At 46.5% G+C, this 15,211-nt stretch overlaps 1 protein-coding gene across 1 annotated transcript in view; it reads left to right on the forward strand.

Annotated features, from left to right (window-relative positions):
* stk10 (serine/threonine kinase 10) overlaps positions 1 to 14,879 on the forward strand; it is a 40,871-nt gene extending 25,992 nt beyond the window's left edge. The window contains exons 13-20 of the mRNA XM_056443472.1: positions 7,628 to 7,807; positions 7,876 to 7,968; positions 9,042 to 9,060; positions 9,570 to 9,694; positions 10,039 to 10,224; positions 10,309 to 10,434; positions 11,079 to 11,192; positions 12,263 to 14,879. Coding sequence (XP_056299447.1) covers positions 7,628 to 7,807; positions 7,876 to 7,968; positions 9,042 to 9,060; positions 9,570 to 9,694; positions 10,039 to 10,224; positions 10,309 to 10,434; positions 11,079 to 11,192; positions 12,263 to 12,397 — 978 coding nt within the window. The 3' untranslated portion in view covers positions 12,398 to 14,879. The remainder of the gene's footprint in view (positions 1 to 7,627; positions 7,808 to 7,875; positions 7,969 to 9,041; positions 9,061 to 9,569; positions 9,695 to 10,038; positions 10,225 to 10,308; positions 10,435 to 11,078; positions 11,193 to 12,262) is intronic.
* Positions 14,880 to 15,211: the final 332 nt, after the last annotated feature.

The following is a 15,211-nucleotide window of genomic DNA, read 5'->3' on the forward strand; positions in this document are numbered from 1 at the left end:
TCTCCGTGTCATGTGACGTGTCTCCGTGTCACGTGGCGTGTCTCTGTGGCGTGTCTCCGTGGCGTGTCTCCGTGGCGTGTCTCTGTGTCGTGTCTCTGTGTCGTGTCTCCGTGTCATGTGACGTGTCTCCGTGGCGTGTCTCTGTGTCATGTCTCTGTCGTGTCATTCAATTCAATTCAATTCAGTTTATTTGTATAGCCCAATTTCACAAATTACAAATTTGTCTCGGAGTGCTTTACAATCTGTACACATAGACATCCCTGCCACAAAACCTCACATCGGACCAGGAAAAACTCCCAAATAACCCTTCAGGGGGAAAAAAAGGGAAGAAACCTGGAGGAGAGCAACAGAGGAGGATCCCTCTCCAGGATGGACAGATGCAATAGATGTCATGTGACCAGAAGGACAGATTTAGAGTTAAAATACATTCAATGAATATGACAGAGTGTATGAATAGTTCATAGTAGGCATATTCCACGATGGAGACCTCCACGATCCATCAGGCAGATGGCGGTGGGAGGAGGAGGGCGGAGTCTCAACAGTGGGCGGAGTCTCAACAGGACAGTGGCGCAGTCAGGAGCAGGAATTCCACGACCCAGACCTCGATGATCCATCAGCAGATAGGATCTATGTCGTCTCATAGGGTCCGATGACCCCATGAGACGTGAAGTCACAAGGACTCCGGGGAGAAAGCAGAGTTAGTAACGTGTGATTGAGAGATGAACATTCATCCTTAAGGAGAGAAAAGAGGAGATAGGTACTCAGTGCATCCTAAACGTCCCCCGGCAGCTATAAGCCTATAGCAGCATATCAAGGGGCTGGACCAGGTGAACCTGATTCAGCCCTAACTATAAGCTCTGTCAAAGAGGAAGGTCTTCAGTCTTCTCTTAAACGAGGTGACTGTGTCTGCCTCCCGGACTGAAGGTGAAGCTGGTTCCATAGAAGAGGAGCTTGATAACTAAAGGCTCTGGCTCCCATTCTACTTTTTAAGACTCTAGGAACTACAAGTAGTCCCGCATTTAGTGAGCGTAGCTCTCTAGTGGGGCAATATGGTACTACAAGCTCCTTAAGATATGATGGAGCATCACCAATCAAGGCTTTGTAGGTTAAGAGAAGAATTTTAAAAGTGATTCTTGATTTTACTGGGAGCCAGTGCAGAGCAGCTAGTGCAGGAGTGATGTGATCTCTTTCTTAGTTTTAGTGAGAACACGAGCTGCAGCATTCTGGATCAACTGAGGGACCTAAGAGATTTATTAGAGCAGCCTGATAATAAGGAGTTGCAGTAATCCAGTCTCAAGTAACGAACGCGTGAACCAATTTTTCTGCATCTTTTTGAGACAAGATGTGCCTGATTTTTGAAATATTACGTAGATGAAAGAATGCAGTCCTTGAGATTTGCTTTACGTGGGAGTTAAAGGACAAGTCCCGATCAAAGATAACGCCAAGATTCTTTACAGTGGTGTTGGATGCCAGGGCAATGCCGTCTACAGAATCCACATCACCAGATCATTGATCTCTGAGGTGCTCAGGGCCGATTAAAATTACTTCGGTTTTGTCTGAGTTTAACATCAAGAAGTTGCAGGTCATCCATGTTTTTATGTCTTTAAGACATGCTTGAATTTTACCGAGTTGGTTGCTCTCCTCTGGTTTTATCGATAAATATAGTTGAGTATCATCTGCATAGCAATGAAAGTTTATGGAGTGTTTCCTGATAATATTGCCCAAAGGAAGCATGTATAAGGTAAATAAAATTGGTCCAAGCACAGAACCTTGTGGAACTCCGTGATTAACGTTGGTGGTTATCGAGGCGTCATCGTTTACAAATACAAACTGAGATCGATCTGATAAATAGGATTTAAACCAAATTAGTGCCGTGCCTGAAATGCCAATCGACTGCTCCAGTCTCTGTAACAGGATGTCATGGTCAATGGTGTCGAATGCAGCACTAAGGTCTAACAAGACCAGGACAGAGAGGAGTCCTTTATCTGCTGCCATTAAGAGGTCATTTGTAATTTTCACCAGTGCCGTCTTGGTGCTGTGGTGTTTTCTAAATCCTGATTGAAATTTCTCAAATAAACTATTATGATGTAGAAAGTCGCACAACTGATTTGTGACCACTTTCTCAAGGATCTTGGAGAGGAAGGGGAGGTTAGAGATCGGTCTGTAGTTAGCCAACACCTCTGGATCCAGAGTGGGCTTCTTCAGGAGAGGTTTAATAACAGCCACTTTGAAGGAGTGTGGTACGTGGCCTGTTAGCAGAGACACATTGATAATATCTAATAGAGACCCGCCAATTAAAGGCAAAACGTCTTTAAGCAGCCTCGTCGGGATGGGGTCCAAGAGACAGGTAGACGGGTTAGAAGTAGAAACCGTTGAAGATAATTGGTCACGGTTGATGGGAGAAAAGCCCTCCAAATATACACAAGGGCATACAGCGGTTTCCAAGGCCATTCCACTTGAGGACAGATTGGCACTGGTTATGGGCAAGAGAATATTAATCTTGTCCCTAATAGTTAAAATCTTTTCATTAAAGAAGTTCATAAAGTCATTACCACTGAGGTTTATAGGAATACTCGTCTCCACAGAGCTGTGACTCTCTGTCAGCCTGGCTACAGTGCTGAAGAGAAACCTGGGGTTGTTCTTATTGTTCTCTATTACTGATGAGTAATAGGCTGCTCTGGCATTACGGAGGGCCTTCTTATATGTTTTAAGACTATCTCGCCAAACTAAGCGGGATTCTTCCAGATTAGTTGAACGCCATATGCGTTCAAGCTTTCGTGACGTTTGCTTCAGTTTGCGGGTCTGAGGGTTATACCAGGGAGCAAACCTCCTCTTCCTCACTGTCTTCTTCTTCAGAGGGCTATCGAGTCCAGTGTCATTCTCAGAGAGCCTGTGGCACTGTCAACAAGATGATCAATCTGGGACGGACTAAAGTTAGACCAGGAGTCCTCTGTTATATTGAGACGTGGTATCGAATCAAATACAGAAGGAATCGCTTTAAATTTAGCTACAGCACTGTCAGTTAGACATCTGGTGTAGAAACTTTTGACTAACGGAGTACACTCCGTAGTATAAATTCAAAAGTGATGAGGTTGTGGTCTGACAGAAGAGGATTCTGTGGGAAGACGTTCAAATGCTCAATGTCAACGCCATAAGTAAGAACAAGATCAAGCGTGTGGCCAAAGCTGTGAGTGGGTTTCTGTACTCTCTGACAGAAGCCAATCGAGTCCAACAAGGAGATGAATGCAGCACTAAGGCAATCATTATCAACATCCACATGGATATTAAAATCTCCAACAATAATAACTTTATCGGTTTTAAGAACCAAACTTGATATAAATTCTGAGTATTCAGATATAAACTCTGAATATGGACCTGGTGGCCGGTACAGAATCACAAATCGAATTGGCTGTAGTGTTTTCCAGGTTGGATGTGAAAGACTAAGAACAAGGCTTTCAAATGAGGTGTAGTGTAATTTTGGTTGAGGATTAATTAATAGGCTCGATTCAAAGATGGCTGCTACTCCACCTCCTCGACCGGTGCCTCGAGGGATGTGAGTATTAATATGACTTGGAGGAGTCGATTCATTCAGGCAGACATATTCTTCATGGCTCAGCCAGGTTTCAGTTAGGCAACATAAATCAATGTGATTATCTGATATTAAATCATTTAGTAACACAGCTTTAGATGACAGAGATCGAATATTTAGGAGACCACATTTAATAGACCTATTTTGTTGCACTGCTGAAATAATGGTGTTAACTTGTATAAGGTTATTGTGTACGACCTCTTCTGCTTACTTTTGATTTATTTAATTGAAGTGGCCGTGGGACAGACACAGTCTCTACTCTAAAGTCAAGGGTGGGTAACTGCTCGAATGGAAGAGCAGAGAAGGTTGTTAAACTACAACTCTGCTCCCGGTGCCTGATCTGAACCCTGGGTTGTCATGGATTAAGTCCGTGATCAACTTGGTCATATTCGCAGAAATGAGACGCGCCCGTCCAACGTGGGATGAATGCCGCTCTCCTCATCAGATCAGGTTTTCCCCAGAAAGTCTTCCAGTTGTCTACGTAGCCCACATTATTCGCTGGGCACCACCTCGACAGCCAGCGGTTGAAAGACGGCATTCGGCTATACAATTCGTCTGTCTGCAAATTTGGGAGAGGGCCAGAGAAAATTACGGTGTCCGACAACGTCTTGGCATAAGCACACACCGATTCCACATTAATTTGAGTGACTTCCGACCGACGGGCTCGGGCGTCATTACCACCGGCGTGTATTACAATCTGACTGTATCTCCGCTTGTCCTTAGCCAGCAGCTTCAAACAAGACTCCACGTCGCCCGCTCTGGCCCCCGGGAGGCACACGACTCTGGTCCGCGGCTTCGCTATTTTCACGTTCCTGACTATAGAGCTCCCGATAACCAGGGTGTGTTCTTCAGCGGGTCGCTGAGCAGGGAAAACTGGTTGGAAACGTGAAGTGGTTGGTGCACAGCGGGCTTCTGTGTAGACTTACTACTCCTGGAACAGTTACCTAACCATCCGGCTGCACGGTTACCGCCGGGGAACAGCTAGCAGCTGACTGTAGCTCCGCTACGGGAGAGGGCGGGCTAACTAGCATAGCTGTCTGAGCTTCGATAGCGCGGAGCCGTGCATCTAACCCACTTAGACCTGCCTCCAACCTAGCAAATAAACTACACTTGTTGCATGTATCGTTATCATTAAGGGAGGCAGGGGGATAACTATACATGAGACACACTGAGCAAGAGGAGCGGGAGGGAGAGAAGAAGAAGTCATGCTCGCTGCTGAGCAACCGGAGCTTACCGGAAGAGTGAGATGATGCGTTCAGGAGCAGCTGGGAAAGTCATGTGACGTGTCTCCGTGTCACGTCTCTGTGTCGTGTCATGTGACGTGTATCCGTGTCATGTGACGTGTCTCCGTGTCATGTGACGTGTCTCCGTGTCACGTGGCGTGTCTCTGTCATGTGACGTGTCTCCGTGTCACGTGACGTGTCTCCGTGTCATGTGACGTGTATCCGTGTCACGTGACGTGTCTCCGTGTCACGTGACGTGTATCCGTGTCACGTGACGTGTCTCCGTGTCATGTGACGTGTCTCCGTGTAATGTGACGTGTCTCCGTGTCACGTGACGTGTCTCCGTGTCATGTGACGTGTCTCCGTGTCATGTAACGTGTCTCGTGTCATGGCGTCTCCGCGTGTCTCCGCATCATGTGCGTGTCTCCGTGTCTCGTGTCGCGTGTCATGTGGCGTGTCTCGTCATGTGTCTCGTGTCATGGCGTGTCTCCGTGTCATGTAACGTGTCATGTGACGTGTCTCCGCATCATGTGACGTGTCTCCGCGTCATGTGACGTGTCTCCGCATCATGTAACGTGTCTCCGTGTCATGTAACGTGTCTCCGTGTCATGTGACGTGTCTCCGTGTCATGTGACGTGTCTCCGTGTCATGTAACGTGTCTCCGTGTCATGTGGCGTGTCTCGTGTCACGTGTCTGTGTCTCGTGTCATGTGACGTGTCTCCGTGTCATGTAACGTGTCTCCGTGTCATGTGACGTGTCTCCGTGTCATGTCTCTGTCGTGTCATGTGACGTGACGTGTCTCCGTGTCATGTGATGTGTCTCTGTCATGTGACGTGTCTCCCGTGTCATGTGTCTCCGTGTCATGTCTCTGTAACGTGTCTCCGTGTCATGTGACGTGTCTCCGCATCATGTAACGTGTCTCCGCATCATGTAACGTGTCTCCCTGTCATGTAACGTGTCTCCGTGTCATGTGACGTGTCTCCGTGGCGTGTCATGTAACGTGTCATGTGACGTGTCTCTGTGTCATGTGGCGTGTCTCCGTGTCATGTGATGTCTCCTGTCATGTAGCGTGTCTCCGTGTCATGTCGTCATGTGACGTGTCTCCGTGTCATGTCTCTGTGTCGTGTCATGTGACGTGTCTCCGTGTCATGTCTCTGTGTCGTGTCATGTGACGTGTCTCCGTGTCATGTGACGTGTCTCCGTGGCGTGTCATGTGACGTGTCTCTGTCGTGTCATGTGACGTGTCTCCGTGTCACGTGACGTGTCTCCGTGTCATGTGACGTGTCTCCGTGTCATGTGACGTGTCTCTGTGTCGTGTCATGTGACGTGTCTCCGTGTCATGTGACGTGTCTCCGTGTCATGTGACGTGTCTCCGTGTCATGTGACGTGTCTCCGTGTCATGTAACGTGTCTCCGTGTCATGTGACGTGTCTCCGTGTCATGTCTCTCCGTGTCATGTGACGTGTCTCCGTGTTATGTGACGTGTCTCCGTGTCATGTAACGTGTCTCGTGTCTCCGTGTCATGTAACGTGTCATGTCTCTGTGTCGTGTCATGTGACGTGACGTGTCTCCGTGTCATGTGATGTGTCTCTGTCATGTGACGTGTCTCCGTGTCATGTGACGTGTCTCCGTGTCATGTAACGTGTCTCCGTGTCATGTGACGTGTCTCCGTGTCATGTGACGTGTCTCCGTGTCACGTGGCGTGTCTCCGTGACGTGTCTCTGTGTCATGTGACGTGTCTCTGTGTCGTGTCATGTGACGTGTCTCCGTGTCACGTGACGTGTCTCCGTGTCATGTGACGTGTCTCCGTGGCGTGTCATGTGACGTGTCTCTGTCATGTAACGTGTCTCCGTGTCATGTGACGTGTCTCCGTGGCGTGTCATGTGACGTGTCTCCGTGGCGTGTCATGTGACGTGTCTCTGTGTCATGTGACGTGTCTCTGTGTCATGTGACGTGTCTCTGTGTCATGTGACGTGTCTCTGTGTCGTGTCATGTGACGTGTCACGTGACGTGTCTCCGTGTCATGTGACGTGTCTCCGTGGCGTGTCATGTGACGTGTATCCGTGTCATGTGACGTGTCTCTGTGTCATGTGACGTGTCTCCGTGTCATGTAACGTGTCTCCGTGTCATGTGACGTGTCTCTGTGTCATGTGACGTGTCTCCGTGTCATGTGACGTGTCTCTGTGTCATGTAACGTGTCTCCGTGTCATGTGACGTGTCTCCGTGTCATGTGACGTGTCTCCGTGTCATGTGACGTGTCTCCGTGTCATGTGACGTGTCTCCGTGTCATGTAACGTGTCTCTGTGTCATGTGACGTGTCTCTGTGTCATGTGACGTGTCTCTGTGTCATGTGACGTGTCTCTGTGTCATGTGACGTGTAACGTGTCATGTCTCTGTGTCGTGTCATGTGACGTGGCGTGTCTCTGTGTCATGTGACGTGTCTCCGTGTCATGTGACGTGTCTCTGTGTCATGTGACGTGTCTCCGTGTCATGTGACGTGTCTCCGTGTCATGTAACGTGTCTCCGTGTCATGTGACGTGTCTCCGTGTCATGTCTCTGTGTCGTGTCATGTGACGTGTCTCCGTGTCATGTGACGTGTCTCCGTGTCATGTCTCTGTGTCGTGTCATGTGACGTGGCGTGTCTCTGTGTCATGTGACGTGTCATTTGACGTGTCTCCGTGTCATGTGATGTGGCGTGTCTCTGTGTCATGTGGCGTGTTGTCGTGTCGTGACGTGTCACGTGACGTGTCTCCGTGTCATGTCTGTGTCGTGTCATGTGACTTGTCTCCGTGTCACGTGACCTCTTCCCCCTGCAGACCAAGAAGAAGCACTACGACGTGGAGCTGGAGAACCTGGAGAAGCAGCAGAAGCAGACCATCGAGAAGATGGAGAGCGACCACCACGTGAAGCTGAAGGACGAGACGCGGCGCATCAGAGGGGAGCAGGAGCGCGAGCACCACCGCTTCCACGAGCTGATTAAGCAGAAGAAGAGGGAGGTGAGGACGGGGGGGGGGAGGTCTGGGCCCTCGGGAACGTGACCTTGACCTTGACCTCTGGCCTTCAGGTCAAGCTGGCGGTGGACAAGCTGCCCAGGAACCAGCGCAAAGAATCCCTGAAGATGAAGATGAATTCCTACCAGGAGACGAAGACTAAAGACGTGAGTAGAAGACGAGACGGCACGCTCGACTTCCAGGGTCACGCCTGAGGACACCTGAGCTCCCTCCGTCGTGGTCTCATGTGGTCTCATGTGGTCTCATGGTGTCTCGTGTGGTCTCATGTGGTCTCGTGTGTCTCATGTGGTCTCATGGTGTCTCATGTGGTCTCATGTGGTCTCGTGTGTCTCATGTGGTCTCATGTGGTCTCATGGTGTCTCATGTGGTCTCATGGTGTCTCATGTGGTCTCATGGTGTCTCATGTGGTCTCATGTGTCTCATGTGGTCTCATGGTGTCTCATGTGGTCTCATGTGGTCTTGTGTGTCTCATGTGGTCTCATGTGTCTCATGGTGTCTCATGTGGTCTCATGCGGTCTCGTGTGGTCTCATGTGGTGTCATGTGTCTCATGGTGTCTCGTGTGGTCTCATGTGGTCTCATGTGGTCTCATGTGGTCTCATGTGGTCTCGTGTGTCTCATGTGGTCTCATGGTGTCTCATGGTGTCTCATGTGGTCTTGTGTGTCTCGTGTGTCTCATGTGTCTCATGTGTCTCATGGTGTCTCATGTGGTCTCATGGTGTCTCATGTGGTCTCATGTGGTCTCATGTGTCATGTGTCATGTGTCTCATGGTGTCTCGTGTGGTCTCATGTGGTCTCATGTGGTCTCATGTGGTCTCGTGTGTCTCATGTGGTCTCATGGTGTCTCATGTGGTCTCGTGTGGTCTCATGTGGTCTCATGGTGTCTCATGGTGTCTCATGGTGTCTCATGTGGTCTTGTGTGTCTCATGTGTCTCATGTGTCTCATGTGTCTCATGTGTCTCAGGTGTCTCATGTGTCTCATGTGTCTCATGTGTCTCATGTGTCTCATGTGTCTCATGTGTCTCGTGTGTCTCATGTGTCTCATGGTGTCTCATGGTGTCTCGTGTGGTCTCATGTGGTCTCGTGTGTCTCGTGTGGTCTCATGTGGTCTCATGGAGGACACGTCTCGTGTGGTCTCAGAAGGTCTCTGGATGGTCTCTGTCGTGTCTTAGGAGGACATCTCCGACAGCAGAAGAACCTTCTGGATGAGACTCTGGTCAGAATCAGCAGCTCATCAGAGGTGTGTGTGTGTGTGTGTGTGTGTGTGTGTGTGTGTGTGTGTGTGTGTGTGTGTGTGTGTGTGTGTGTGTGTGTGTGTGTGTGTGTGTGTGTGTGTGTGTGTGTGTGTGTGTGTGTGTGTGTGTGTGTGTGTGTGTGTGTGTGTGTGTGTGTGTGTGTGTGTGTGTGTGTGTGTGTGTGTGTGTGTGTGTGTGTGTGTGTGTGATTTGTTTAGTACCAATCAAATGAGCATTTAAAAAAATAAAATTCGATGTAAATTCAATAAATGTTATTATTTGATGGTATTTTATAAGCACGTTTGAAAACAGTCGCTTAATGTTCTCTTTATTTGTGGAGCATTTTAAGGTCTTTTTAAGCTTCAGCTTTTATTTTGAAAATATATTTTTCTTTTGACTCCTTTGAGGGGCTTTTTTGGGGGATTCAGGCAAAAATGAATGTAGTGAACTCCAGAAGTTACAGTGTTGACGTCCTGTCGCCCCCCCCCCCTCTCTCTCCCCCCCCCCCCCCCAGAGCGCGAGGCCACCATCTGGGACCTGGAGAAGAGGAACCTGTACGAGAAGCACCAGCTGATGAAGCAGCAGCTCAAGGACCAGTACTTCCTCCAGAGGCACCAGCTGCTCAAGAAGCACGAGAAGGTCGGTCTCAAGTCAAGTCAAGTCTTTTATTGTCAGATACACAGAATGACACAGGGTCAGACTGGGCACTGAAATTCTTAGGACAAGGCACCACACAACAACTACCATAGCCTAACATAATATAACATAACATGACATACACACTGTACAAGAACTCTGAACATAATAATAACATATATACATATAATACACATAATAACTAGACTACAGACAAATGGGAATAGCAGGAAGTGAAAGCAGGTAGTGCAATAGAAAGTGTAAGTGTAAGTCCAAGGCTGAAAGTGACCAGCTGAAGACGCCCCCTCCCGGCTCGCCCTCCTCACCTCGCCGTGTTTGACCTCCAGGAGCAGGAGCAGATGCAGTGCTACAACCAGCGGATGATCGAGATCCTGAAGGCCAAGCAGCAGCAGGAGAAGAGCCGGCTGCCCAAGATCCAGCGCGGCGAGGCCAAGACCCGCATGGCCATGTTCAAGAAGAGCCTCCGCATCAACGGCGGCGGCGGCTCGGAGGACCGCGACAAGGTCAAGCAGGTGGGGCGAGCGAGGGCGAGCGAGGGCCTCGGGTGCGACTGTGGCGTGAGTGTTGCGTAACCCTGCTGACCTCCGACCCCTCAGTTCTCCCTGCAGGAGGAGCGGCGGCAGAAGGCCGAGCGGCTCCACCAGCTGCAGAAGCACGAGAACCAGATGAGGGAGATGATCGGCCAGTGTGACGGGAACATCCGGGAGCTGCAGCAGCTGCAGGTGAGGGGGTCACGTGACCTCAGGGTGTTGACCAGTCACGTGACCTCAGCGTGTTGACCAGTCACATGACCTCAGGGAGATGACCAGCCACGTGACCTCAGGTGTTGACCAGTCCGGGACCTCAGCTGTTGACCAGTCAGCTGACCTCAGGTGTTGACCAGTCACGTGACCTCAGGGTGTTGACCAGTCACGTGACCTCAGCGTGTTGACCAGTCACATGACCTCAGGGTGTTGACCAGTCACATGACCTCAGCGTGTTGACCAGTCACGTGACCTCAGGCTGTTGACCAGTCACGTGACCTCAGGGTGTTGACCAGTCACGTGACCTCAGCGTGTTGACCAGTCACGTGACCTCAGCGTGTTGACCAGTCACGTGACCTCAGGGTGTTGACCAGTCACGTGACCTCAGGGTGTTGACCAGTCACGTGACCTCAGCGTGTTGACCAGTCACGTGACCTCAGCGTGTTGACCAGTCACGTGACCTCAGGGTGTTGACCAGTCACGTGACCTCAGCGTGTTGACCAGTCACGTGACCTCAGGGTGTTGACCAGTCACATGACCTCAGCGTGTTGACCAGTCACATGACCTCAGGGTGTTGACCAGTCACGTGACCTCATGACCTCACATGACCTTGTGTGCTGCAGAATGAGAAGTGCCACCTGCTGGTGGAGAACGAGACTCAGAGGCTGAAGCAGCTGGACGAGCAGCACAACCAGCTGATGAAGGACTGGAGGGACCAGCTGAAGCCGCGCAAGATGGTACTCACACACTACACGAAGGTCAAATGTAGAGGTCACACACTACACGAAGGTCAAATGTAGAGGTCACACACGACACGAAGGTCAAATGTAGAGGTCACACACTACACTGCGTTAAGGTGAAATGTAAAGGTCACACAGCAAGAACAGATATGAGTGGAACCATCACCTCATACTCTTGGCAGGAGGGGGACAAATATTTATATATATATATAAATATAATATATATTTAAAAGAATATATACACTACCGTTCAAAAGTTTGGGGTCACCCAGACAATTTTGTGTCTTCCATGAAAACTCACTTTTATTTATCAAATTAATTGAAAATTGAATAGAAAATATAGTCAAGACGTTGACAAGGTTAGAAATAATGATTAATATTTGAAGTATTAATTTTGTTCTTCAAGCTCAAAGGAAGGCCAGTTGTATAGCTTATATCACCAGCATAACTGTTTTCAGCTGTGCTAACATAATTGCACAAGGGTTTTCTAATCAGATATTAGTCTTCTAAGGCGATTAGCAAACACAATGTACCATTAGAACACTGGAGTGATGATGGAAATGGGCCTCTATACACCTCTGGAGATATGTCATTAGAAACCAGACATTTCCACCTAGAAGAGTCATTTACCACATTAACAATGTATAGAGTGTATTTTTGATTAATGTTATCTTTATTGAAAAAACTGCTTTTCTTTGAAAAATAAAGACATTTCTTAGTGACCCCAAACTTTTGAACGGTAGTGTATATATATATATATTTATGTGTTTATATATATATATATAAATATACTTTATTTTTTGAATATACATATATAAAATATATATATATAGAAGGTATATATAAATTATATTATATTTATATATATTTGTGTATTTATACATATTTGTGTATATATATTATATTTGTGTATATATATATATATATATACACATATATATCAATATAATATATTGATTTATATTTTATATATGTTTTATATATATATATACATATATATAAATAAATAAAAGAAGTTTCCATGTAAGGTCAGATAACCTCATACATATCCCCCCCCCCCCCCTCAGGCCCTTGAAGAGGAGCTGAAGATGAAGAAGAAGGAGCAGAAGATTTTCTTCCGGACGAGTCAAAGTTCTGAAAACCCGAGTTCCCCCAACAAGCTCTCCAAGCTTGTTCCCTACCAGGACTCGTCCACGATATGAGACACACAACATGTACACGACATGAGACACACAACATGTACACGACATGAGACACACAACATGTACACAACATGAGACACACAACATGAGACACACAACATGTACACAACATGAGACACACATGTACACAACATGAGACACACAACATGTACACGACATGAGACACACAACATGTACACAACATGAGACACACAACATGTACACAACATGAGACACACAACATGTACACAACATGAGACACACATGTCCACGACATGAGACACACAACATGTACACATGACACACAACATGTACACGACATGAGACACACAACATGTCCACGACATGAGACACACAACATGAGACACACAACATGTACACAACATGAGACACACAACATGTACACAACATGAGACACACATGTCCACAACATGAGACACACAACATGTACACAACATGAGACACACAACATGTACATAACATGAGACACACAACATGTACACAACATGAGACACACAACATGTACACAACATGAGACACACAACATGTACACATGAGACACACAACATGTACACATGAGACACACAACATGTACATAACATGAGACACACAACATGTACATAACATGAGACACACATGTACACAACATGAGACGCACATGTACACAACATGAGACGCACAACATGTCCACGACATGAGACACACAACATGTACACAACATGAGACACACATGTACACAACATGAGACGCACATGTACACAACATGAGACGCACAACATGTACACAACATGAGACACACAACATGTACACAACATGAGACACACAACATGTACACAACATGAGACGCACAACATGATGCACACCACATAACATACCCATTATAACCCCCCCCCCACCGTACAGGAGCCTCCTGCCTCACTTTTAATTATCCTTTAATGTTTTAGTGAATATTTTTTTACTAAAGTTGTTTTAAGGTTGTTAGTTTTATTTTTAATTGTCGTATTTGATGATTTAAATCTCTTCAGACTCGCCGTGCGTCAAAGAGATTTTAATCTCCTGCCCAAAGAAACGTGAAGTAAAGTAGTTCTTGGTCTTATGAAGATTTATTGAAGAGGAAATAATATTTAGTTTGGCATAATTTATTTTTGTAAGAGGACCGAGAGCCGGGACACGAGCGCTTCCTTTAAACGATCAGCCTCCCAACAATAGAACCAAATACACCCACAATCATCTTCCTGTTCTACTTCCTGTCTGTCTCGGTGACTTCCTGTTGTTCTACTTCCTGTTCTACTCCTTGTACGCCTCGGTCACTTCCTGTCTGTCTCGGTGACTTCCCTATGTTCTACTTCCCGTTCTACTCCTTGTAAGCCTCGGTCACTTCCTGTCTGTCTCGGTGACTTCCTGTTCTACTTCCTGTTCATGTCACTTCATGTTGTACTTCGTCACTTCCTGTCTGTCTCGGTCATTTCCTGTCTGCCTCGGTCACTTCCTGTTGTATTTCCTGTGCTTCTACTTAATGTACGCCTCGGTCACTTCCTGTCTGCCGCAGTCACTTCCTGTTGTACTTCATGTCGTTCAACTTCATGTAGGCCTTTGTCACTTCCTGTCTGCCTCGGTCGCTTCCTGTTCTACTTCCTGTCTGCCTCGGTCACTTCCTGTCTGCCTCGGTCACTTTCTGTCTGCCCTGGCTCGTGACCGTCGGGTCCATAAGTTATAGCTGAAAATATCTGCTCTTATTTATTTTCCACATCCAGATTCATCACTGTACATTTAGATATATTCTGTTTTTCTTAACTGGCTTGAAGTCTTAAGTTGTTCTAACAGGGATGAATCCAGATATTATTTAGTATTTTTATCGATTGCGTGGGAACGATGAGGCGGATGAGACTCGTTGATGTTCAGTTTGTTGCTCTTGTGACTTTGTATTTGTATTTTACTGTAACTCACACTGGAGGAGCGAGAAGCCAAAGCAACAGACTGAGGGGGTAAATTAAATGTATGATTATTATACGAGCTGCCTGCTAACCAAAGTGCAATAGTACAAGTCTTAAAGAGCTTAAAGTTTCTTTTTCTTAAACTTGGTCTTCCTTTGCACTGAGAGGGAATAATAATAATTAACTCCAGGAACAGATTTAACATTTTGAAAGGGAAATTATTCAATCTTCATACTCGATAATATTTTGAAAGCAATGATTGAATTTTTCAAATCGTATGATTTTATAACATAACTCTTAATATCATTTTGTGATTTAACTTTGCAGCTGAGGAAGTGTTGTGTTAGTCTTCGGCCTGCAGAGTGAGAGCAGGTCACCGGGTACAGCTTTAACTTCTCAAAGGTATTTAAATTAGTTGTAAAGTCTTTTTTTCCACGTTTAACGGCTTTAATGTACGCCTCAGTTTACATGACGTTGTTTGGAGGGGTTATGAGTTATGAGTGAATGAAGTTGTAACAGAAGGAACCACTGTTGTAAAATACTCAATAAAAGATTTTTTTTAACTAGTGGATTTTTGCATAGGCTCTTTTTGTCAGTAGCACATTCAAAAAGTAAAGAATATAAAAATAGTGTTGTACAGCAGTAAGTATGGATTATCAGAAAACTTCCTATATGTCATAAGTTACATTTCATTACTCATGAAAGTCAAATAATGAGTTTTGTTTTCCATATAAAGTTCATATGCAGGAACATATTTATGGTAGTTCATTTTCACAATGTTAAAGTAAAGATATGTTTAATGTGTTTTTGGAAAGGTGATTTCATTATTATTCTGTATCGGTGGACGTGAATCTCACGCCGTGAGAAGATGAACTCAGCGAGACCCGCCTGCTATAAAACA

The sequence above is a fragment of the Pseudoliparis swirei genome, chromosome 3, assembly GCF_029220125.1.
Source record: "Pseudoliparis swirei isolate HS2019 ecotype Mariana Trench chromosome 3, NWPU_hadal_v1, whole genome shotgun sequence".
NCBI classification, from domain to species: domain Eukaryota; kingdom Metazoa; phylum Chordata; class Actinopteri; order Perciformes; family Liparidae; genus Pseudoliparis; species Pseudoliparis swirei.